Here is a 27,057-nt window from a genome sequence, read left to right as displayed (position 1 = left end):
GTCATTGGATTCCTGGAGCCCCTAGAGAACGGTCGCATCAGCTGATGCTGCTGTTCTCCACAGGATATCGTCATGGGACACTCGTGGATTTCTGCGGAACAGGGAGTATTTGGTGGTTTGTTTTTTTCATATTTTTTTCACAGATGACACTGGCTTCGGGGAACAATATGACAAATAATGGTGAGTATGTACTCCTATGTTATATGTTAAATATGAAATATTTGCTGCCTAGTTCCCCTTCAGATTATCAATGAGCTTTGTCAGCGGACTAGTTTTTCTTATATTTTACTCAACTTTAGGAAACAGAAATTAACCATTTCTTTAACACCTCTGCATTTTTGCATTCTCTCATTGCTTTCTATGACAATTATTTATTATTATTTATTATGCTTTGCTTATATAGCAATATCATATTCCACAGCTCTTTACAGACATTATCATCACTGTCCCCGCTGGGGCTCACAATCTAGATTCCCTATCAGGATGTCTTCAGAGTGTGGGAGCAAACCAGAGAACCCAGAGGAAACCCACACAAACACGGGGAGAACATACAAACTCCTTGCAGATGTTGTCCTTGGTGGGATTTTAACCCATGACCCCAGCGCTGCAAGGCTGCAATGATAACCACTGAGCCACCATGCTAACCACAGAGCCGCCGTGATAATCACTGAGCCACCATGGTGCCCTCTGTTCATATGCAACTTTTTTGCAGCATTTTGTTATGCAAATAAAAAGCTACTTTTTACAGTACCAGCAGCACAATGAGATTTCAGAACCTCGATGCACACACTTGATTTTTCCTCACTTACTTTGAGAGCTGGAGTATTTTTTTTTTTAATCTGCGGCACGTCAATTCTTTCAGCGTTTTTAATTTTTTTTTCATCCTTAGAAAGCAATGACAACGTGATAAAACACTGCAAAAATGCAACAAATGTTTTCGAAGCGCTTTTGAAGCATTTTGGTGACCAAAACTAAACTTTATTAACCCCTTCATCACCCAGCCTATTTTGACCTTAATGACCTGGCCATTTTTTGCAATTCTGACCAATGTCCCTTTATGAGGTAATAACTCAGGAACGCTTCAACGCATCCTAGCGATTCCGAGATTGTTTTTTCGTGACATATTGGGCTTCATGATAGTGGTATATTTAGGTCAATAATTTTTGCGTTTATTTGTGAAAAAAATGGAAATTTGGCAAAAATTTTGAAAATTTTGCAATTTTCAAATTTTGAATTTTTATTCTGTTAAACCAGAGAGTTATGTGACACAAAATAGTTAATAAATAACATTTCCCACATGTCTACTTTACATCAGCACAATTTTGGAAACAACATTTTTTTTCGTTAGGAAGTTATAAGGGTTAAAAGTTGACCAGCAATTTCTCATTTTTACAACAAAATTTACAAAACCATTTTTTTTAGGGACCACCTCACATTTGAAGTCACTTTGAGGGGTCTATATGGCAGAAAATACCCAAAAGTGTCACCATTCTAAAAACTGCACCCCTCAAGCTACTCAAAACTATATTCAAGAAGATTATTAACCCTTCAGGTGCTTCACAGGAACTAAAGCAACATGGAATGAAAAAATGGACATTTTAATTTTTCCAACCAAAATTTTATTTTAGCATCAGTTTTTTCATTTTCACATGGGTAACAGGATAAAATGTATCCTAAAATTTGTTGGGCAATTTCTCCTGAGTACACTGATACCTCATATGTGGTCATAAACCACTGTTTGGGCGCACGGCAGGGCTCAGAAGGCAAGGAGCGCCATTTTACTTTTTGAATGTAAAATATGCTTGAATGTTTAGCGGTTGCCATGTCTTGTTTTAAGAGTACCTGTGTGCCTAAACATTGGAGCTCCCCCACAAGTGAGCCCATTTTGGAAACTAGACCCTCCAAAGAACTTATCTAGATGCATAGTATGCACTTTGAACCCCCAGGTGCTTCACAAATTGATCTGTAAAAAAAAAAAAGTACTTTTTTTTTTCACAAAAATTTTATTTGGCCTCAGTTTTTTCATTTTCACATGGGCAACAGGATAAAATGGATCCTAAAATTTGTTGGGCAATTTCTCCTGAGTACATCAATATCTCATATGTGGTCATAAACCACTGTTTGGGCGCACCGCAAGGCCCGGAAGGGAAGGAGCGCCATGTGACTTTTTGATTGGAAAATTAGCTCCAATCGTTAGCGGACACCATGTCGCATTTGGAGAGCCCCTGTGTGCCTAAACATTGGAGCTCCCCCACAAGTGACCCCATTTTGGAAACTAGACCCCCGAAGGAACTTATCTAGATGTGTGGTGAGCACTTTGAACCCCCAAGTGCTTCACAGAAGTTTATAACGCAGAGCAGTGAAAATAAAAAAATAATTTTTTTTCCTCAAAAATGATTTTTTAGCCTGCTATTTTTTATTTTCCCAAGGGTAACAGGATAAATTGGACCCCAAAAGTTGTTGTCCAGTTTGTCCTGAGTACACTGGTACCCCATATGTGGGGGAAAACCACTGTTTGAGCGCACGGCATGACTCAGAAGGGAAGGAGCGTCATTTGACTTTTTGAATGGAAAATTAGCTCCAATCGTTAGCGGACACCATGTTGTGTTTGCAGAGCCCCTGTGTGCGTAAACTTTGGAGCTCCCCCACAAATGACCCCATTTTGGAAACTAGACCCCCTAAGGAACTTATCTAGATGCATAGTGAGCACTTTGAACCCCCAGGTGCTACACAGAAGTTTATAACGCAGAGCCGTTAAAATAAAAATATTTTTTTTCCCTCAAAAAATAAATTTTTAGCCTGTTATTTTTTATTTTCACAGAGGTAACAGGATAAATTGGACCCCAAAAGTTGTTGTCCAGCTTGTCCTGAGTACGCTGGTACCACATATGTGGGGGGGACCACTGTTTGGGCACACGTTGGGGCTCAGAAGGGAAGTAGTGACGTTTTGAAATGCCGACTTGATGGAATGGTCTGTGGGCGTCATGTTATGTTTGCAGAGCCCCTGATGTACCTAAACAGTGGAAACCCCCCACAAATGACCCCATTTTGGAAACTAGATCACCCAAGAAACTAATATAGATGTGTGGTGAGCACGTTGAACCCCCAAGTGCTTCACAGAAGTTTATAACGCAGAGCCGTGAAAATAAAAAAATATTTTTTTTCCTCAAAAAATTATTTTTAGTCCACTATTTTTTATTTTCACAAGGGTAACAGGATAAATTGGACCCCAAAAGTTGTTGTCCAGTGTGTCCTGAGTACGCTGGTACCCCATAAGTGGGGGGGACCACTGTTTGGGCACACGTTGGGGCTCGGAAGGGAAGTAGTGACGCTTTGAAATGAAGACTTGATGGAATGGTCTGTGGGCGTCATGTTACGTTTGCAGAGCCCCTGATGTACCTAAACAGTGGAAACCCCCCACAAGTGACCCCATTTTGGAAACTAGACCCCCCAAGGAACTTATCTAGATGTGTGGTGAGCACGTTGAACCCCCAAGTGCTTCACAGAAGTTTATAACGCAGAGCTGTGAAAATAAAAAAATATTTTTTTTTCCTCAAAAAGTGATTTTTAGCCCACTATTTTTTATTTTCACAAGGGTAACAGGATAAATTGGACCCCAAAAGTTGTTGTCCAGTTTGTCCTGAGTACGCTGGTACCCCATATATGGGGGGGACCACTGTTCGGGGACACGTTGGGGCTCGGAATGGAAGTAGTGACGTTTTGAAATGCCGACTTGATGGAATGGTCTGTGGGCGTCATGTTACATTTGCAGAGCCCCTGATGTACCTAAACAGTGGAAACCCCCCACAAGTGACCCCATTTTGGAAACTAGACCCCCCAAGGAACTTATCTAGATGTGTGGTGAGCACGTTGAACCCCCAAGTGCTTCACAGAAGTTTATAACGCAGAACCGTGAAAATAAAAAATCTTTTTTTTCACAAAAATAATTATTTTAGCCCCCATTTTTTTATTTTCCCAAGGGTAACAGGAGAAATTAGACCCCTAAAGTTGTTGTGCAATTTTTCCTGAGTACCCTGATACCCCATAAGTGGGGGTACACCACTGTTTGGGCACACGTCGGGGCTCGAAATGGAGGGAGCACCGTTTGACTTTTTGAACACAAAATTGGCTGGAATAAATGGTGGCTCCATGTCGCGTTTGGAGAGCCCCTGATGTGCCTAAACAGTGGAAACCCCTCAATTCTATCTCCAACCCTAACGCCAACACACCCCTAACCCTAATCCCAACCCTAATCATAACCCTAACCACAACCCTAATCCCAACACACCCCTAACGAAATCCCAACTCTAACCCTAACCACAAGCCTAACCGTAATCCCAACCCCAACCCTAATCCCAATTCCAACCCTAACCCTAAATTCAACCCTAACCCTTAGTCCAACCCTAACCCTTAGTCCAACCCTAACCCTTAGTCCAACCCTAACCCTTAGTCCAACCCTAACCCCTAGTCCAACCCTAACCCCTAGTCCAACCCTAACCCCTAGTCCAACCCTAACCCCTAGTCCAACCCTAACCCCTAGTCCAACCCTAACCCTAGCCCTAACCCTAGCCCTAACCCTAGCCCTGGACCTAACCCTAATGGAAAAAAAAAAAATATATATTTTATTATTTGTCCCTACCTATGGGGGTGATAAAGGGGGCGGTGATTTACTTTTTATTTATTTTGATCACTATGAAAGTTTATCATAGTGATCAAAATAAATGAATGAATCTGCAGCGTTGCAGATTCGATTCGGCGCACTGCGCATGCGCCCGCCATCTTGCAAGATGGCGGCGCCCATGACGCTGGACGGCAGGACACCGGGACAGATAGCGGGAGATCGGAGGCACAAAGGAGGGTGAGGGGGTGATCGGAGGGTGAGAGGGGATGATCGGAGGGCTGGGGGGGCGGAGAGAAGGCGGGGGGGCAGATCATGACGGCGGCTGCCGATCGGTGCCGTCAGAAGGTGGCGGCAGCCGATCGGTGCCGTCAGTCGGTGTGGGGGGGGTCGGGTCTCGGTGTCCAGCCATGTCCGATGCTATTTCAGCATCGGCCATGGCTGGATTGTAATATTTCACCAATTTTCATTGGTGAAATATTACAATCGCTCTGATTGGCAGTTTCACTTTTAACAGCCAATCAGAGCGATCGTAGGCACGTGGGGGCTAAGCCACACCCCCCAGGTGTTAACTCTGAAGGGTCCTTTGTGTGCGGGTCGGGTGACCTTTCAGTGACCCCGGTCACCCGACCCGCAGGGGGGCTATTTATAGCATGACGCCTACGTAGGCGTCATAGGTCGTTTGGGCACTGCTTTTCATGACGCCTACGTAGGCGTCATAGGTCGTGAAGGGGTTAAACATGTACTATAAGCAAAGTACACATGTAATCTGCACCGCAAAAACATGTAAAAATGCAGCAAAAATGACACGAAATAAGCATTTTCAATGTAGTATTTCTGCTGCCAAGAAAGGTTTTGACTGCAGCCATAAAGCAGCAAAAATACTGCTTTGTGAACATAACCTGTGGGTGAAAAAAAAAAAGCTGCAAAAACACTTAAAGAATTGACATGCTGAAATTTTAAAAATGTTCCAATACTCACATTCAGTCAGGAGAAGCAAAGCTGTGTGTGCATGAGATTTCTGAACTCTCAAAGTTTTTATTAGTACTGTAAAATGCAGAAAAAAACAGCAAAACATGCAGAAAAAATGCCCCGTGTGAAAATATCCTTAGGTTATGTGCATATATTACAGTAGTTCTTGCAGCAGATTTTTCTGCTGCAAAAACCAGAGTTTTGGCAGGAAAAACGCCGTGTAAAGCACAAGCTGGGTTTTACTGTGTTTTCAGCATCTTTACTTTTTCCCCATTAGTTGGGTCAAAAAACATAAAAAGAATCGATATGCTGCAGATTTTTAAAAAAGCTCTTTAAAGGCTTATGGTATATCGCGAAGGAAAAAGAAGCAGCATGTTCACGGGATTTCAGAAATCTTTCACGTTGCTGATACTGTAAGGCTATGTGCACACGCTGCGGATTCAGCTACGGATTTGTAAAATGACCTGCGGTTTGACACCTGGAAAATGGAATAGGTGGCAAACCGCAGCGGAATCCGCAGAAAGAATTCACATGTTAATTCTCTCTGCGGATTCAAAACGGCAGCTTTTCCGCAGTTGAAAATCCGCAGCATGTGCACAGCGGATTTTAAATTCCATAGACTTACATTGTACTGTACACTGTCTGCAGAACTGCTGCGGATCCGCAGAGGCGAAATCCGCAGCAAAAACCGCAGCGTGTGAACATAGCCTAAAACTCTGCATTTTTTTCCCCCGCTGCAAATACATGGAAAAACTGCAGCAAAAATCTAATGTGTTAACAACCCCTTGTTCATTTTCACAGCACGTTCATATGTAACAATCTTCATTATTTCGAGATATTCACTGTCATATAGCACATTTTGGTCTCAAGTTGTATCCTCAAACCAAAAATATTAGCTTTGTGTTTGAACAACATGTGCTATTTTCACCATTAGTTTACCGTTCTCTTCATAAAAAGTGTTACTTCTGGAAAAGTCATGAAATCTTTCCAGAATTTCATACAATTTGTTGTTGGCTCAGGAAGTTCAGCAGTGCTAATTTGAATGCACACGATATCGCTGGAGTCAGCTGTCGTAGAGATGCAGGCAAGTAAAGGATCACTGTCGGACCTCTAGTAACTTGATGTTTGCCTCCCTGGTACAATTCCGGGCACTGCCCCCAAGGAAAATGACAAAATTGTTTCCTTACAGTGCATACAAACATCAGAAAATGTTCAGGGTTTACACCAATGTTCAGCATTATGTTTGTAGAAGAAATGAATTTCAATCACTTTTATGCAAATTGTCTCATCAGAGAGGAACAGGACTTGACCTGTCGTGCCACCTGTTAATTTCACTTACACATTTGTGTTTTGGGGGGGATGTACATAATTTTTGGCTTTGTTCTTTGAGGCTGTGTTCCATATAATTAAATATGAATGTGTTTTTTCTGTTTCAGCTGCTATCTTTATGACACTTGGATTCATATTGTGAAGGAATCTGTTGTGCTAAGAAGAAAGACTTCTGTCTCAACAGGAGTAGATCAAGACAGTTTAAAATAATGCAGAAAAAAAGATTATTCCCAAGCCGAGCACCTCTGATACTTGTCTTGTGCCAAGTAATTACAGCACTGGAGGTACCACTTGACTGTAAGTATCAGCTGACTTTTTAAGATTGTTGTAGCTCTCAGTATGCGTGTTGTAGACTCTCATAGGCTCCAGCTTAGCAAAAATTGGTATTTCTTAAAGGGAACCTGTCAGCTGCCCTATCCCCCATACACTGCCACCATGTCTCTATAGCAAACTATTTTTTCATTTTAAGAAGCTTTGTCCTGTGCCTTAGCGATTGATTTATAATTTTCACATCAAGCTTTAATACACTCTGGCACCATGCAAATCCATGAGGCTTAATAGTCTCTGGATTTTGATCCCCCTGGAATAAACCTCCTTAAACACACCTCACCAGCTGTGAAAGTGTGACTGAGGGTACCGTTACACTTAGCTATGCACCAGCGATCCCGACAACGATATGGATCGCTGGTGCATCGCTAAGTGGTCGCTAGTGAGCTGCCACACAGGCAGATCTCACCAGCGACATAGCAGGGGTCGGGGGTCGCTACTTACCTGTCAGACACGGCGATCCTGACGTCCTCCCGCCCGTGTCCATGCGTCGCTCGTCGGCGCCGCAGGAAGCGCCCGACGAGAAATGGTCCAGGACGTTCCCGTGCGACCAGCGATGAGCAGCGGGGGAGCCGGTCGGAGGTAAGTATCAGACATAGCGATATTGCTAGCAATATCGCTATAACGTCACAAAATCGGTGACGTTACAGCGATATTGCTAGCGATATCGCTATGTGAAACGGGGGCTTGACTTGACTAAAAGCAAACAATAAAGCTGGAGAGACAAAAAGCACAAATAGGGTCTTATCTGATAGCCAAGTGGTATAAAATATTGTAGGTACGCTCACCTGATAGGGTTGTGATAGTCACAACACCTATAGCAACATGTAAAGGCTGCAGCAGGACCACCAAGGAGATACGATGCAGTGAATGAGGAATACGGTGGTTCAAAGTCCGTCCTGCACAAGGTTTCAAAAATGTGATCACACATGGATGTGAAGCATTAATGCGGTTTGTCAACGAGTTTCAATGTTTCCAAGTGTCTTCATCTGGTCCAAGCTTTTCCTCCTTGTGTGATTGTATGATTGTAATTTTGGAACCTTGGACAGCCACACTTTGAACCACTGTATTCCTTATTGACTGACATGACTTGTGTGTGTGTGTGTGTGTATGTGTATGTGTGTGTGTATATATATATATATATATATATATATATATATATATATATACATATTTACATATACGGAAGGTGAAATAGGTATTGAACACAACACCAGTTTTTGAAATATATTTCTAAAGGTGCTATTGACATGAAATTCTCATCAGTTGTCATTAACAACCCATCCGATAGACATCAGCAAAGAAATCAAACCAAAGATGCCCATAACTGAATTTATCTGCAATAAAGTGAAATGACATAGGGAAAAAGTATTGAACACGGTTAGTAACATTTGATTACTACTTCGTACAAAAGACTTCGTTGGTGATAACAGCTTCAAGATGCCTCCTGTATGGAGAAATTAGTCGCAGGCATTGCTCAGCTGTGATTTTGGCTCATTCTTTCACACCAAAACTCTTCAAATCATAGGAAAGAGAAGTACGGCTGATTATGGCGCTCAGACCAAGACAGACACTTGTTTTGGATGGAAAAGAAACTTCTTTACTTGGTCATTATGTCCTCACAAAGCTTTTCGGCTGTGAATCCGCCTTGCATCACCTGTATCACCAACAAGTGTCTGTCTTGGTCTGAGCGCCCTAATCAGCCATACTTCTCTTTCCTTGTATTTTACACCCTTCTGGGTGAGCGGCTTGGTGCAGCACGGACCCAGCAGGCTTCCAGCCATCCTGCAAGACCTGAAAGACGGAGGACCTGTGGTGACATCATCATCACATGACGCCCTTGTGACCAGCTAACCTTGGAACCTGGAAGCCAGGATGACGAACGGTGCACGATAAGCACTGCAGGCTCTGCAAACGTGGTTATGCCAGCATCATAACCACGGTAGGTTAGTGTACTTTGTCCGTAACCTACTCTATTTGCCCAACAGGTATCACACCAGGTGCGCCCCCTCCTCTCTTCTATTTTGTTTCTACTCTTCAAATCCTGACTGTTCCATGGGCTCCATCTATGAACTCTGAGCTTTAGTTCCTTCAATAAATTTTCTATTGAATTCAGGTCAGGTGGCTGGGCCATTCTACCAGCTTTATTTTCTTTCTCTGAAACCAATTGAAAGTTTCCTTGACTGTGTGTTTGGGATCATTGTCTTGCTGAAATGTCCATCCTCATTTCATATTCATCATCCTGATAGATGGCAGCAGATTTTTATCAAGAATGTCTCTGTATATTTTTCCATTAACCCTTCCTTCACTTATATTTAATGTTTACCAGTGCCATATGTTAAAGAACAGCCCCACACCATGATGTTCCCACCTCCAAACTTCACTGTTGGTATGGTGTTTTTGCTGTGATAAGCAGTGCCTTTTGGTCTCCAAACATGGTGTGTATTATGGCATCCGAAGAGTTCAATTTTGATCTCATTGGACCAGATTATATTCTCCCCGTATTTCTTAGGCTTTTTTAAATCATGTTAAGAAGACTTTAAATGGGCTTGAACATGCTTTTTGTACAGCAATCTTGCGTGGTGAAACGTGGATACAGGCAATGGAGATTGAGTGCATTACTTATAGTTTTCTTTGAAACAATAGTACCTGCTGATTTAAGGTTATCCTTGGCTCTTGGACAAGTCATCTGATAATTCTTTTCACTCCTATGTCTGAAACCTGGACATGACCGGTTTATGGTGAAATTATGTTCTTTCCACTTTCAGATTATGGCCACCTCAGCAGTTATTGCTATAACCTTTAATAGTTGAGAAATTCTTCTGTAACCAATGCCATCATTATGTTTTGCAACAATAAGGTTGCAAAGGTCTTGAGACAGCTCACTGGTTTCACCCATCATGAGAGGTTTCTTGTGTGGCACCTTGGTATTGAGACACCTTTTTTTAGGCCAGCAGTTGAACCAGCTGATATTTTTTTCACTAAGTAGCAGGTTGCTTTCTAATTACTGATAGATTTCAGCTGGTGTCATGACTTTCCATGTCTTTTTGCACCTCTTTCTTCATGTGTTCAATACTTTTTTCCTGTGTCATTTCTCATTATTACACATAACTTAAAAGGAATCTGTTGATAGGATTTACCCTCTTAAACTGTCTATGTGGGCATGCAAGTCATAGGAACCCGAGTAAACTGATACCTTGATATCTGCGATCTGATGTCTTATTTCTGAGAAATGCTTGTTTTTCTTATATGTAAATGACCTCTTCCAGGCCGTGGGGGAGGACCTTGTCTGCAAGAAAACTCAGTCTCCTGAGCTTATTTTAAGTAAAAGGGAGAGTTACCTGTGTGATATGTAATACCGCTCTCTGCTCGCTGACATCTGGTGTCAATTTCATGTCAATAGCACCTTTAGAAACACATTTACTTAGAAAATTGGTGACATGTTCAATACCTGTTCCACCTGATTTATGTGTGTGTGTGTGTGTATATGTATGTGTGTGTGTGTGTGTGTGTGTGTGTAAATATATATATATATATATATATATATATATAGAGAGAGAGAGATATATACCTCACCATTGAAATTACAACACCAAGAAGACACGTATTCAGGGGAATTTGTAGTTATATTCCGCGCTGCCGCAAGAAAGTATTCCAGGAGATAGATGTCAAAGATTCACAGTGGTTTATTCTACGCGTTCCGGGGGTCTCATGCCCCCTTCGTCAGGAAATACCACATAGTATGTGCAGGCATCACACAAAGATATAGTTGAGACAGGACGCTGGGAATCCCAGTGTCCTGTCTCAACTATATATACGTGTGATGCCTGCACATACTAAGTGGTATTTCCTGACGAAGGGGGCATGAGACCCCCGGAACGCGTAGAATAAACCACTGTGAATCTTTGACATCTATCTCCTGGAATACTTTCTTGCGGCAGCGCGGAATATAACTACAAATTCCCCTGAATACGTGATTTCTTCTGGTCGTTGAGGACCTGTGGATCTGCAGCAGCCGCCAGACTATATGCTTTCTCTCATCCTAATCAGGTGAGCAAATTTCTTAGTGTAATCTCTCTCTGTAACACGGATAAGACCTTATTGCGCTTTTGTGTCTCCTTTTCTCTGCAATAAACACCAAGAAGACGTCATAGATTTATGGCCACCACAGAACTGTAAAATTTTAACATCTCAATATATTGATTATCAATTATGAGCGCAACATGCAGAAAAGCACTCCCTTTTACACACCTTTTCCTGCTATTAGTGAGGTTATTAATGGTTAACTTTAGCAAAAACTTTCCAAAGACATCTTGTTTTTGCAAGATTATGCGCCCGCCCATAAATCATGTCTTGTCCTGCTAAAACGCAATGAAATTGGCTTTTAAATTTGGTCTCATATGATTATTATCGCTTTCGGAAACTCAAAAAAATAATTGAAAAGATGAAAATTTATGAGAAACGAAATGGTAATTGATGCTGTGGAGTGTTTTGCAGCACAGGATAGCAATTTATTTTCTAAAGGGCTAGAATTAATGTTTGATGCACTAAATGTATAGAGTTGAGAGGTGGTTATGTTGAATAAAATAGTGCTACTTGGAAAACATGTGTTTGTTCTAGGCTAGGCAAGCTAAATATTAGTGTATGTGTGTATATATGTGTATGTGTATATAATATATAGCTCTGGAAAAAATTAAGAGACCACCACATCAAAACCCTGTCATGGGCTGCCCATTCTCCAAACCTGAAGCCCTTTGAAAACCTCTGGAATGTAATCAAGAGGATGATGGATAGTCATCAAACAAAGAAGAACTGCTGAACTTTTTGTGCCAGAAGCAGTGTGAAAGACTGGTGGCAAGCATGCCTAGACGCAAGAAAGCTGTTTTTAAAAATCATGGCTATTTCCTAAAATATTGATTTCAGAACTCTTCCTGAGTTAAAACATTAGTATTGTTGTTTCTAAATGATTATGAACTTGTTTTCTTTGCATTATTTGAGGTCTGAAAGCACTGGCGTTTTTTTTTTTAAATTTTGACCATTTTTCTTCGTCATAAAAAAATTACTAAATTTATTGCTTGGAAATTTGGAGACATGTTGTCAGACGTTTATAGACTAAAAGAACAATTTACATTATGCTCAAAAATATACCTATAAAGAAAAAAAATCAAACTGAAAATTTGAAAGTGGTCTCTTAATTTTTGCCAGAGCTATAAAGAGACCACTGCAAAATTTTCAGTTTGTCTGATTTTTCTCTGTATAGTTATATTTTTGAGTAAAATGTAAATTGCTCTTTTATTCTATAAACTACTGACAACATGTCTTCGAATTGCCAAGGACTAAATTTTATATTTATTTTCAGAAAATGAGAAATGGTCAAAATAACAAAAAATGCAGTGCTTGCAGACCTCAAATAATACTAAGAAAGCAAGTTCATAATCATTTAGAAACAACAAATCTAATTTTTTAACTCAGGAAGAGTTCAGAAATTAATATTTTGTGGAATAACCGCGATTTTTAATCACAGCTTTCATGCATCTTGGCATGCTTTCCACCAGTCTTTCACACTGCTATTGGGTGACCTTATGCCACTCCTGGTACAAAAATTTAAGCAGCTCTTCTTTGTTTCATGGTTTGTGACTATCCAGCTTCCTCTTCATTACATTCCAGAGGTTTTCAATGGGGTTCAGGTCTGGAGATTGGGCTGGCCATGACAGGGATTTGATGTGGTGGTCCTTCATTGATTGACCTAGCTGTGTGGCATGGGGCATTGTCCTGCTGGAAAAACCAGTCCTCAGAGTAGGGGAACATTGCCTGAGCAGAAGGAATCAACTGTTTTTCCAGGATAACCTTGGATGCTGGTTGATTCATACGTCCTTCGCAAAGATTAACCAGCCCAATTCCAGCCTTTCTGAAGCATCCCCAGATCATCACCGATCCTCCATCAAATTTCACAGTGGGTGCAAGGCACTGTAGCTTGTACGCCTCTCCAGGTCTCTGTCTAACCATTATAGGTGTTGGGCAAAGCTGAAAACTACACTCATCAGAGAAAATTACCTTACTCCAGTCCTCTATGGTCCAATCCTTATGGTCTTTGGCAAACTTCAGCCTGGCTCTCCTTTGCGTCTCATTGATGAAAGGCTTTTTTCTAGCTTTAGGGTATGTGCACACATTGCATTGCAGATTCTACCGCGGATCCGCAGCAGATTTGGCCCTGCGGGTCCGCAGCAGATTCTGCTGCGTTGTACAGTACCATTAAAGTTAATGTAATTTGAAAAATGCGTGCACATGCTGCGGAAAAATCAGTGCGGATGAGCTGCGGGTTCATTTCTGCAGCATGTCACTTCTTCGTGAGGATCTGCAGCGTTTCTGCACCCATTGACTTCCATTGATCTGCAGCAAAACTGCAGGTCTCAAAAAGATCTGCGGTTTTGCTGCGGATAAAACGCTGCAGATCGGGAGGGGGGGAAAGTGTGGACGGGGTGTGGGCAGTGACTGTGTGCTTGTATGGTGCGTGGGCGGTGACTGTGTCCGTGTATGTGTGTGCGAGCTATGTGTGTGCTGGGGTCTGCGGGGCTCTCTGGGAGGTTACTGGGGCTGTGCGGATCTCGGGGGGGGTCTGTGCAGGGGGTTATCGGGCCTGTGCGGGGCTTGGGGGGGGGATCTGTGCGGGGGGTTACCGGGCTGTGCCCGGGCTCGGGGGGTCTGTGCAGGGGGTTACCGGGCCTGTGCGGGGCTCGGGGTCTGTGTGGGGGGTTACCGGGCCTGTGGGGCTCAGGGGGGTCTGTGTGGGGGGTTAGTGGGGCTCAGGGGGTCTGAGCAGGGGGTTAGCGGGCCTTTGCGGGACTCGGGGGGGGGGGGGTCTGTGCGGGGAGTTACCGGGCCTGTGCGGGGCTCGGGGGGTCTGTGTTGGGGGTTACCGGGCCGTGTCCGTGGCTCGGGGGGGTGGTCTGTGTGGGGGGTTACCGGGCTGGTCCGTGGCTTGGGGGGGTCTGTGCGGGAGGTTACCGGGTCTGTGCGGGGCTCAGGGGGTCTGTGCGGGGGGCTAGCGGGGCTCATCGGGTTGTCAGGGGGTCTGCGGGGCTGTGTGTGTGTATGTACGCAGGCATCATCCGATGGGACTACAAGTCTCATCGGGCAATGCCAGCTACTCTGTCAGTGAGTGACACTTTAGCCAATGATGGGACAGTAGTAGTCCCATCATCCGGCAATTGTGTTGCATGTAAAAAAAAACCCCATACAGAATATACAACATATAGAACATACAGCATACAACATACAGAACTTACAACATACAGAACATTACAACATACAGAACACATAACATAGAGTACATACTCACCAATCACCTAATTCCCCAAAGCCATCGATCACCTGTAATAAAAATAAAATAATAAACCAACCTATACTCACCTTTCTGCCGTAGTCCAATTAATAACAAGGGTCCCATGACGATCTCCCGTGGAGAGCTACCACAACAGCTGATGCGACCACTCTCCAGTGGCTCCTGCACTGAAATGACAGGCGGGGGTAACCCTCCACTGTGTATCCCTCCGCTGCCGGGAAATAGTCCCATAACCCTAAGACAATCCCTAGCCCATGCCCTAGCCCTAACCCTATCCATAATTCTCACGCAGCATTGCTGTAAAGTGAGACTTTGAACTCAGGTAACCTCAGTGATGGACTGCAGGAGCCTGCGGTCACATCACCTGATGTCACTGTTCTATAGGGGAGATCGTCGTGGGACCCTCGTTATTAATTGGACTGGGCAAGACAGGGAGTATAGGGTTGGTTTATTTTTTTTCTTTTTATTCTAGGAGACCGAGGGCATCGCTTAGATCTGAGAGAACAATAAAAATATGAAAACCGTGTTTTGCTTTATTTAATTAAAATACTTTATTCTTATGTGTCTTTTTTAACCCTTTATTAATATAAGATTAATAATGGATCGGTGTCTTATTGACGCCTCTCCATTATTAACCGGGCTTAATGTCACCTTCCAATGGCAAGGTGACATTAACCCCTTATTACCCCATAACCCACCGCTACACGGGAGTGGGAAGAGAGGGGCTAAGTGCCGGAATTGGAGCATCTTATAGATGCTCCATTTCTGGGGCGGCTGCTGGCTGGTATTTGTAGCCGCGGGGGGGCAATATCCATGGCCCCTTCCTAGGCTATGAATATCAGCCCACAGCAGTCTGCGTAACCTTTTGGCTATAAAATATAGGGGGACCCCATGTAATTTTTTGGGGGGTCCCCCCTTTTTAATAGCCAGTAAAGGCTATGCAGACAGGTACGGGCTGATATTCATAGCCTGGGAAGGGTATTACCCTCTTCCCAGGCTACAAATATTGGCCCCGGGCTGTCGGCTTTCCCCCCTAGCGCAGAAAATTGTGCGGGAGCCCACGCCATTTGTTTTCCATTTTTAAATATATATGGCGATATATCTATAGATATATCTATGGATATGTCTATACATATATGTATGAAAAGATCTATGGAAATATCTATAGATAAATCTATGGAAATATCTAAGGAAATATCTATAGATAGTTAGATCCATATATCTATCTATCCCATATCTATCTATCTAGCTATCTATTATCATCTGTCTATCTGTGTGTGTAATGGAGTATGGGTTGGACAAATGTAAAAGAGGAGGTTGGACAGAAATGACATCACAAATCTTTTTTTTTTTCTTGTTAAATAACATATCTTTATTTAGCTTACTAAAACGCATACAAATCCGCAGTCAAAATCGCACTGAAAAACCGCATCAAATCCACTGCAAAAACGCATCAAAACCAGGGCAAAAACGCATTAAAAACGCACCTGCGTTTTCTGCCAAGAGCTGGGGTTTTTGTGCGGAAAACTCCGCGGGAGAATCCGCAACAAGTGCACATACCCTTACATGACTTGAACCCTGCCTCTAGGAGCCTGTTACAACCTGTTCTTGCCGTGCACTTCACCCCAGCTGCCATTAGCCATTCCTTTTGTAGGTCACTTGATGTTATCCTGCGGTTGCTGAGTGACATTTGAATAAGATGATGGTCATCCCGGTCAGTGGAGAGTCGTTTTCGCCCTTTGCCGCTCTGTAGTTTTGTTGTCACCAATGACTGTTGCTTGACCTTGTTGTAATGGACTGCTGTCTTAGAAATTTTAAGGATGAATGCAACATGACAGTCACGGTATCCCCCTGCTAGTGAAGCCAGAATTGAGCCCTTCTTTTCCTCACTCAAGACTTTTCTTTTCAGCTCCTTTGACATGGTTAAAAGTTATTTTTTCATTCCTATTACTTTTGGGATATTACTAGCCCTTGTTTTGCCATCCAGCTTGTCCTATTGCAAGAGGATTGTGAACACCACAGCAGGATTTTTTATACTTTCCTTTGTTAAATAAGATTTGGTTCAGGTGATCACCTAATCAGAAGCACTTTAAGTAGATTGAGTTGTACTCTGGTTGTAATTCAACCGAGACTGGAATGGAATGGCTGTCAGACATGTAGAGAAGCAGATTTTTATAAAACTGTGCAGTGGTCTCTTAATTTTTACCAGCGCTGTATAGATCTACCCTGTTTCCCTGAAAATAAGACACCGTCTTATATCAATTTTTGCTCCGAAAGTTGCACCATGTCTTATTTTCGGGGGGGTGTCTTATTTTCATGAGAAACATTCCAGCGCGCTCTACCCTTACATAAGGAACGTTCTGTAGCGTAAAACCAGTAGTCAGACATATAGACCGTTCAGCAGAAAAGTAGACGACAAATCAAATTAACACACTACGGTACGGTACTGTAATTGCCTGACTCTCACACAGGGCCACAAAACATAAGGGCTCTAAAATGGCTCCCACACACTTTCTGGACACTGTACCCCTACTGTAACAATCACCCACAGCAGTTCCTTTACCGTAGCAGCCCCATCATCATTTTGCAGCCCCAAATATTCCCATCATCCCATTGCAGCCCTCATCATCCCTTTACAGTCCCCAATACAGCACCCCCATCATTCCATTACAGCCCCCATCATTCTACAGTACAGTATTGCAGCCTCCCATCATCCCACATCATCCCACTGCAGCCTCCCATCATCCCGGTATCCCACTGCAGCCTCCCATTATCACAGTATCCCACTGCAGCCTCCCATGTGTGTACCGTACACACACACCCTTATACAGACACAAACACACCCATACACACACACACACTTTCACTTTCTTACTGGTTTCCTCCGCGGTGCTGCTTTCAGTGCTTTGGTGGTGCAAGAGCCCTGGGCCAATCAGAGCGCAGGAGCCCAGGGCCAATGACAGCCCAGGAACAATCAGAGGCTATGGATGACGTCAGCTGGCCCATGGTTCCTGCGCTGTGATTGGCGCAGGGCTCATGGGCGGAGATCGGCACACAGCTCCGAGGCTGTGATTAACTCCTGCGAACAGCGCGTCTGCAGTGGCGGGCACCGGACAGCGGGAGTGAGACACAACTGCATGCCCCATGCACAGAACAAGTTATGCCTTATTTTCAGGGGGGTGCCTTATATTAACAGGCACAGTGCTCCCCCTAGCATGCCTTACTTTCGGGGGCGCCCTATTTTCAGGGAAACGGTATATTTGTATATATTATATAAGCATAAATCAGCAGTGTCCAGAGACTGAGGACTTTGGGAATGATGGCAAGTATGCATCAAATTCCCGTGCAGTATTATTAATGTAGTAATATTGCAGTTCAGAAATCATGCATAGTATATCAATATTGATAATAATCCAAGCAAACTTGTAACAATTTTATTAATCTATCTTCGTCTACAAATCTCTGATTAATTTAACCTCTATAAGGGTCATAGCTTCACTTTTTTGTGTCTTTGCTCTAAATTCCTTCTAGGAACTTGTCCCTATCTGTTTTTTTTGTACCTGCATTGTACCATACAGAGTTTTATCTCTGTATGTGCTGCGCAAATGACTTACTAGTAGTCATGAATGTTGAGCTTCTCCAATAAATAATATTGGTGCCCATACTATAAATGCACCAACATCTTAGGTTAGGATACATAATGTCAGAGCCAACCTTGGTGGCTTCTTGTGCATATGCTAATGAAGCATCTGTGAGCTGCCCATGTGTCAGTCTCCGCTAGAGCTGGCTTGAGATTATTTATCCTGGCCTACTGGACACCAATCAGCCTAGAGTGGCAGTGTTTTCATCCCAATGGCTCCATTTGATTATAAGATAGTGATTTGCTTACAATACGTGCAGGGATAAACTTATTTTATTTCTAATAGAAAAATAGGTGTATTTTAGAAATACTACAGTATAAGCCTTTGGTAGGAGAATAGAGTATAGGGACCAACGAAGTTCCCTTAAATTTCTTTCACCTAACTAGAGGTAAATTTTAGTATTCTGTCTATCTGGAATATTGAGTTCTGCATTAGGGCCCCTATCAAAGAATATTATGACATTTTACATTACATTTTAGATCTTTAGATGTTATCAGTATAGGTAAAAAAAAATGTATATTTTATACTCACTAACAGTCAATTCTCTTGATTTCTGTTTATCTTTACAAATACTGATTCTCTTTTGGATAAAAGTGCAAGCCAAATGTAAGTTTTTGTCCTTTGAATTGACTTATGCAGCATGTTGAAGAAGTAGTTTGTTTTGCTGCTTTTTCTTTGTGTTTACACTGGACTTGTGATTGCTGTGGTTATTCAGTTATTCACCGTATATGTTAAGCCTTTTTTTTTTGCCCTATTGTTTTCCTTGTGCATTGATTTTTTTTTTTGCAAAATATTACTATTCTTGAAAATTTGTTCTTTCTCTTCAAATGAAGCTCATTCACACTCTAATGGCCCATGTTAACAGTCTGAGAGGCTACAGGCTAACATTCATAATATTCTCCTGAACGTGTGCCATTTCTAATTCCTTGTAGCCTTGAAACTATTATCTGAATATTGAGTACCTCCATTTACTTGTCAATTCTTATTTTTATTAACATTTTCAAAGGTTGAGATTCACTTGAAGAAAATTTGCTTTTTTTGTCATTATTTTAGGCACTATTATTGTTTATTTGTATGCTATATTAATAAGGCTATATTGTTATTATTATTAATATGCAATTTTACATTACAGTGCCTCAGCCTCCAACCATTACTCAGCAGTCACCAAAAAACTATATTGTGGATCCAAGAGAGAACATTGTGATTCAGTGTGAGGCAAAAGGAAAGCCTCCACCAAGGTATGTTGTCTTTGTATGGTCCATGATGGTGTTAGAAGAAGTCAATAGCTCCTGGAGTCTGTAGATCTGCTATATATTAGTCATTCAGCCTTGTGCATTCTTTCAGCAAGGTAAATGTGAAATTGAATGTCCAGCATTAGTCCGAGCTTCACATTGCGTTATTCCATCAGAACACATCACATCACCCTAGTGGGAATAGGAGTAGACATGAGGCCTTCGGACATGACTATGTTCACTGAGATGATCGTTCACAGAAGATGAAAGTCATTGAGCTAACAAGAACGAGGAAGACCAGGATGTCGTTTTAACGTATATTATTTACTTGCATCTCTTATCTAGCTTAGTTTTGGCAAGTATTCAGGCTATGAATGTTATAAATAGGCTAGGAAAGTTGGATTTATGGGTTATTCAGAAAAAAAAACTTGTTCAACTTCAACATCTGAATTATTAAGATAAATCATATGAGAACTCATTGCACTTTATGGCCATCTTGGTATAACAGAAGTTCACAGTTAACTAATGTAAACCCCTTCAGTGCGCCCTCTTTATGTTTTTTCAATACATTTTTCTTATTAATTTCAATACAGAAAATCTGAGCCAATAAAATATGTGCAGCGTTATGTACATGTTTGGCAGTTGAACAGTTATTCAACGTCTTTGTACATCTATATACTGAATGGGTTTGAAGATTATGATTGGGATACCCCTTTTAATGATTAAATAAAAACGGTCAATCTTTTCAGTGATTTTTTTGGGGGATATTACTATATCTGTGCTATACACTCCCTGACAGAAGTTATGTCGCTTATCCATGTTATGCAAATAAAAGCTTATAACCTGACGTTAAATTCATCCATTGGTTGTATTAATTATTCTTTTGAAAGCTAAAACACTCCGAAATGTGGTTTAGGTTAAGAAAATAAATTGCCATCAATGCAGAAATATTGATCATTTAATGGACACAGAATGGTCAGATTTTGGCAAGACAAAACTTTTGTTGCCTGGTCATATAATGCACCCAATCCTAGTTTACATCCTCACCTGTGCTCAGTAAATGATCGGTTAATTAGTGGGTGTGCATAAAAAGAAACCCAGCACCCCAGACCTTCACTTGAGCTGCATCTTGACCTCTGACAACATGCCAAAAATCTACCCTGCGACCAAAGCCTGGATTATCAAGAGGCTGAAGACCAGATCCACTGCAGAGGTGGCTGGCACCTTTAATGTGTCTCAGCATCAAGTAAAAAGAATTAAAAAAAGATTCTAAGAGACTGGAGATGTGTTTGACAAGCCCAGGTCCGGCAGACCCCGCAAGACAACTGCTCAGGAGGAACGTTTGTTGGTTAGAAAATCCAAAGCAAGCCCCTCTTCCACTGCAGCAGAGCTCCAACATGCAACATATATTTGTATTTTAATTTAATTATTTGTTTGAATATCACATTACTTTCTGTGGCTGACAAAACTTTTGTCTTGCCAAAATCTGACCATTCTGTGTCCATTAAATGATCAATATTTCTGCATTGATGCCAATTTATTTTCTTAACCTAAACCACATTTCGGAGGGTTTCAGCTTTCAAAAGAGTAATTTATACAACCAATGGATGAATTTAACGTCAGGTTATAAGCTTTTATTTACATAACATGGATAAGTGACACAACTTCTGTCAGGAAGTGTACATATAGATAATATGGAATAATATCTGTGGCATAGGTACTGAAGATGGTGCTTACACATGGCGCATACCTAGTGCAGCTTTACAAGTATATTCCATTGTTAGAACAGTTAGAATAATCTAACTTTATTTTTCATTGAAAACATGTTGATAGCATTAACACTGTGCCCTGCAGCTTCACCTGGACTCGCAATGGCACACATTTTGACACGGAAAAAGATGCACTGGTGATAATGAAACCCAACTCAGGAACTATTGAAATTAACATCATGAATGGTGGAAAGGCAGAAGCTTACGAAGGGGAGTACCAGTGTACAGCTAAAAATGACCGCGGTACTGCTGTATCAAACGTTATCATTGTCCGTCAGTCGAGTAAGTTACTCATGTAATCCATCATCTCGTGCGACAATGTACTTTATGTTAATTCATCTTTTAATTGACCACCTCAATTTATTGTTACACATTTTTACACATTTATTGCTTCTTACTTTTTATATGATGCTGTTTTTGCTTTTTGTCATTATCACTTTTTTCCTGGTTAATATGTGTATATATTTACAGGGATTGACCAGCCAATTACAATTTATTTAAAAGGCATCATACATGAATAAGAAAAGAATCTATACTGTATGTAACGAGTGATGGAAGTATCCTGCGCTGCTGGATAAATGACAACCCACGATGGAGAAAGAAATGTTGGTTTAATGTCAACGCATTTCAGAGTTATCAGACTCCTTCAGATCGACCAAACCATTTGTGGTTGTCCTAAAGAAGGAGTCGGAGTGACTCTGATACGCATTGACATTAAACCAGAATTTAATTCTCCATCGTGGATTTTCATTTATCCAGCAACACAGCTACTGAAAGCTATGCATTTTTACTTGGTGTGTCTTACACAACCCTATAAGATGAGCATTATTACCTGTTGAACCTATTTTACTATTTGAATAAGACCCTATTGAGCTTTTGCCTCTTGTATCTAAGAATCAATGCTCAGCCTCTTCGATCCTCTGCTGCTTCCGTCTCTGCGCTTATCCAGTTTCTGCTCTTCTCCTCTTCCTGGTCTCATCTAACCATACCAGAAATGCCCTCTGTCAAGCACCAGCCTGTTGGGCTCAACAGACATTCCCTGCTATTCTTGGTGTGTTGCGATAGGACCAGGTAACAGAGGTCAGCAGGAACCTGGTAAAAGTCTGATCTACAGGTGTTGGGGGTTGGTAAGGAAAAGTATTGCTTTTATCATCTGGCCAACCTCTATGTCACAATTCATAGTCATTTTTGCTGATTCTTTTCTTTATTTTAGCTCTGTATTTAATTTCTGCTTAATTATCTTGCTTTTCTTTTCTTTGATTAAAGACATCTTTAAATTCCTCAAAGCCATCTTATTAGAAGGTAACGGCAAACCACAGCCCTGGTTATGTACTGCATGGAAGTACAAACTTATCCTCAAATTTTCCTGTTTGTTGGACCCTAAAATAATACAATCTCATTGCTGAGATTGTAGAACACAATGCCACCAGAATGTAAACCTGGGTAATGCGTCATAATAGACAAGGAAAATATGCTGCACTGCCCACGGATCCACACCGTACGCTGATTGATGTGCTGGGTTTGATTCCAACACAATTATTTTGCCAAAATTGGAATCAAATTCTGAAGACTTTCTTTTTTTTTTCTCTTTTCAATAACTGTCAGATCACTGTCATGACTTTGCATCATTGATATAATTTTTTGAATATTTTGGAGAAAACCTTACCATTATTGGTGCAGTAGATGTTAGTTTATGGAAATGCCCGGTGTATACAGTGCTCTTGTACGTTACCCAGTGTTTATCTCTGACAACTATAATACCTTTTCACCCACTGCACAAATTCCCTGTGTGTCATAAATGCAAATCCTTTTTATTCTCCTTTATTTAAGCCATTTACTGTTCCACCCAAATGTTCTGTTATTGACCAAAGTTCTTGATCATTAATGTTGCCATTTCCAGAATTACAGCTACTCTGAACATATGAGTCTCATGTCTGGCCTACAAGTAACTTGGAGAGTTAAATTAAACATTGCCAACTGTGCGGCAATTTGTTGTGCCATTATTTGGTGGTATATGGGCACGGGGAAGAGCTTCTTCTGTTATTGGTTATAGTCCGTCATAGATAGCTTTCTCAGCATGGCCTATGTGATGCTTACCCAGGATGTTAGCAAGTTCAAAATGCTTATATTGTATTCTCCACACAACCGAGAGAAAGATTTAAATGGGAAATCACAGTTTGAGGACTTTCCTCACAGCGAGACATGAACTTGTTGTACAATAATAGAGTGCACAACAGTCCGAATTATTCCAAAGTGCACATTACAGAAGTCTTTCCTATATCACTCTACATAAAGTGAGGGATGTGGGAAATATTCTTTTCACCTTCATCTTAGGTCCCCTTTGTATAGGCACATGTTAGGATAAGAGATGAAGAAACAGTCAAAGGCAAACCAGATGTCACAAATTGACTGGCCCTGTGTGACACGACCCAGCAATCGGTCGGTCACGAAACAGAAAAACAAACAAGGGAACACCGGGTACACAATTACAATGGTGGGCCCTGCGATAGGGAATGGGGAAATAGACACCTCCTGCACTCTCCTAAGGCTGTGCCCTGGTCTATCCTGACGTCCCTATATGGCTTCTTTAAAACCATCGCCGAGCAGGATACCTTAGCCTTCACTTGCCCTGCACCTATCCCTCAATAGGGAATTGGTAAGTGTGGACACTGGTCCCACCGCTGCACTAATATAATACCAAGGGAAGATATACAAACGATATACAAACGAGGTAAGACAAACACTTAGCTTTGTCTGCTGTAATGCACCGAACAGCAGAGTTAGACACCAGATCGCAGCATTCAGCTGAAGCACTACTGCACTCAGCCAGCTTCTGACTCCAGCTTGGTTGGTCTCCAAAGAGAAAGTGTATCACCAACAGTTAGCTGAAGCATCAGGTGACCTTTTAAAGGAAGATGGGAGTGGTCACCAACTGCATCAGCAAATTGACCAGCCATGTAATTATACCAGTGGCCACTGGGGGTAAAAACTGATGTTAACCCCCGATGGCCTGAAAGGAAAAAAATTTATATATGAGAATCCTAGATCTGACACAGATTCAAAAATGGATCGTGACACCAGATCACCAATTGCAGAGACATACTTTGACCATGGCTTGGGCAGAGCTTCCTTCCATGGGTATGTGCATAACAGCACCTTTTAGATGCTTGTGTATCCATAGAGTTTTTCCTGAAGCGTCTTTTTTGACATGTTCTCCCTCATTTTTGCAACATCTGTCACTGGCGTTTTTTTCCTTTAATTTAAATAACAAGCGGCTTGTAAGTGGATGCCGCCCAAAGAATGAGCATGGTACTTCTTTTAACTGCATCTTGTCTTTCAAAGCCTGAAGTGGCTAAAAGAATTGACAAAAGACCCTACACAGTAGCAGAAGAGATCAGTGAGGAGAGGAGGATGTGTTCTGTTTTCACCTGTAGGACACCTCCTTCTTATGATTGGTCATCCTCATGCAGGAGAATAAATACATGTCCCAGGACAGAAATCACTGGTAGCGCCCAATTGAACGTAACATAAATTATAACCTAAACTTTACAAGCTAATATCTCCACAATGGAGAGGACTAATTATAGAATAAAATATGTTAAATTCATCTCTGCAGATGCTATCCCATGATATGGCTGGTTTAACATGCTTAAACTGGTGAAAGGTACTCTTTAACGACCACAGTTTTTGAATTTCTGTTTTTGCTCCCCTTCCCAGAGTCATAACTTTTGTATTTTTAGGTCAATATGGCCATGTGAGGGCTTGTTTTTTGCGGGACAAGTTGTACTTTTGTACATCGCCATTGGTTTTAAAATATCTTGTACTGGAAAACAGGGAATACAAATCCAAATGTGGTGAAATTGCAAACAAAGTGCAATTCCGCATTTTTTCTTACCATCTTCACTAAATGCTAAAACTGACCTGCTATTATGATTCTCCAGGTCATTCCGAGTTTACAGACACCCAACATGTCTAGGCTCTTTTTTATATAAGTGGTGAAAAAAAATCCCCAAATTTGTTTAGAAAAAAAGGCATAATTTTTCAAGACCTGTAGTGTCTCCACTTTTTGTGATATGAGGCTGGGTGAGATCTTATTTGTTGTGCTCCGAGCTGTCGTTTTTATTGATAAAATTTTGGTGTAGAGACGATCTTTTGATTGTACGTTATTGCATTTTATTTCAATGTAGCGGCAACCAAAAAAAAGTAAATTCTGGCGGTTTTATTTTTTTTCTCGTTATGTCATTTAGCGTTTTTTTTTCGTTGCATTAATTAGGTGAATTCTTTTTTTGTATTAATAGATCGGGCAATTCTGAATGTGGTGATAGCAAATATGTGTATTTTATTGTTTTATTTTGAATGGGGCGAAAGGAGGGTGGTCTGAACATATATATATATATATATATATATATATATATATATATATATATATATATATATATATATTTTTTTTTTTTTTTTTTTTTTAATATTTTTAAAACTTTTTTTTTACTTTTTACATGCTTCAATAGTCTCCATGGGAGACTAGAAGTTGCAATACTTTGATTGCCTCTGCTACACAGACGATGATCAGATCGCCTGTGTGAAGCAGAAATGCTCACTTGCTATGAGCTAACTAGTTTATGGTAATCGATTGGCCGGGATTAGTGGCGCTTCCTGTAAGAGCAAGATAAATGCAGCTGTCAGAGATTGACAGTGGAATTTAACTAGTTAACAGCCGCGGGTGGATCGCGATTCCACTTGCGGCTGTTGCGAGCACATGTCATCTGTATGGATCAGCTGTCATGTGCCCGGAAAGGTACAGGCTCAGTGCCGGAGCCCTCTACAAACAGGGGAGTCTGACATGGGTGTACTATTACACCAGATGTCAGAAAGGGGTTAAAGACATCCAGTGCACATACCACAGAGCTTTTCTAAGAAAATTTGGAGCAGAAACTGAGCAGACACTCTCCAAATCCTCCTTCATTAAAACTTCTCAACAACTTGTAGGTTGTGTTCAGTTTTTGCTTCAAAAACTCTGCAGCACATATGTTTGAAATAGCTCCAGTCGTATTCATTAGCCTCCCGTTACCCACTGTAGATGTACATCCTCCAAGTACAATAACACTGTGGGACAGTTGTTATGTTGATGGCTGATATGTTTGTAACCGTTTGTTATGTCATATGATAATGGATCTATGGGTAAAGGATGCTACAAGCATCCATTTTTCTAATGGCATCTGGTAAACATAAACATTCTTTTGCTTGATACTATGACAAAGAATAGTATTTTCTATACTATACTGTACCATACCATTTTTCATAGTAACATACACCGGGCTGACAGACGTAAAGGGGAAACTCTGGGACATTTTGACAAAAGAATCATATTGACATGTCACAAGCTTTCCTAGTTCTATAGTCATGAAAAACTAAGTACATGCTGTTTGAATTCTATGGTTTTACACATCAGGACATAATAAAAGACTCCTGTTCTTGCTAAGGTCTTAAAACGTAATAAATCCAACAACACATAATTATTTACACCGTGTCATAATTTAGTTAACAAAAAGTTAGGCCAAAATACCAAACCAATGTGTGTATACCTTTACTTCATCTATATAAAAAGAGTATGTAGCAACCATGTACTACTAATCCAATGCCCTTGATTAATTGCTCACCAAGTGTGACCACTAGAGATTACTAGATCTGTCAAAAACCAATGTTGCCATATTGCACAGATTTTACAGGGAAATTCAATTTGCAGCAAAGTTATTTACCACAAATTGAATGTTCGTTATTTTGGTATGGGCTCCCTTGTTTAAAAAATTAATACTCCCCTCACCGCTCA

The 27,057-nt window shown here is 41.2% G+C and overlaps 1 protein-coding gene across 15 annotated transcripts in view; it reads left to right on the top strand.

Moving 5' to 3' along the window:
* NRCAM (neuronal cell adhesion molecule) overlaps positions 1-27,057 on the top strand; it is a 429,035-nt gene that overhangs the window by 267,785 nt on the left and 134,193 nt on the right. For 13 of the 15 annotated variants that reach the window (XM_073573274.1, XM_073573272.1, XM_073573275.1 and 10 more), the window contains exons 2-4: positions 7,027-7,216; positions 19,362-19,467; positions 21,316-21,512. In XM_073573274.1, coding sequence (XP_073429375.1) covers positions 7,129-7,216; positions 19,362-19,467; positions 21,316-21,512 — 391 coding nt within the window. In that variant the 5' untranslated portion in view covers positions 7,027-7,128. Of the gene's footprint in view, positions 1-7,026; positions 7,217-19,361; positions 19,468-21,315; positions 21,513-27,057 lie in introns of those variants that run through there. The other 2 variants (XM_073573276.1, XM_073573278.1) reach the window with 1 other exon arrangement.

This window comes from Dendrobates tinctorius, unplaced genomic scaffold (assembly GCF_039654945.1).
Source record: "Dendrobates tinctorius isolate UK_male_01 unplaced genomic scaffold, ASM3965494v1 ptg000035l, whole genome shotgun sequence".
NCBI lineage: Eukaryota > Metazoa > Chordata > Amphibia > Anura > Dendrobatidae > Dendrobates > Dendrobates tinctorius.
Note: the sequence above shows the minus strand (reverse complement) of the source record. Positions and strands in the feature narration are given on the sequence as shown.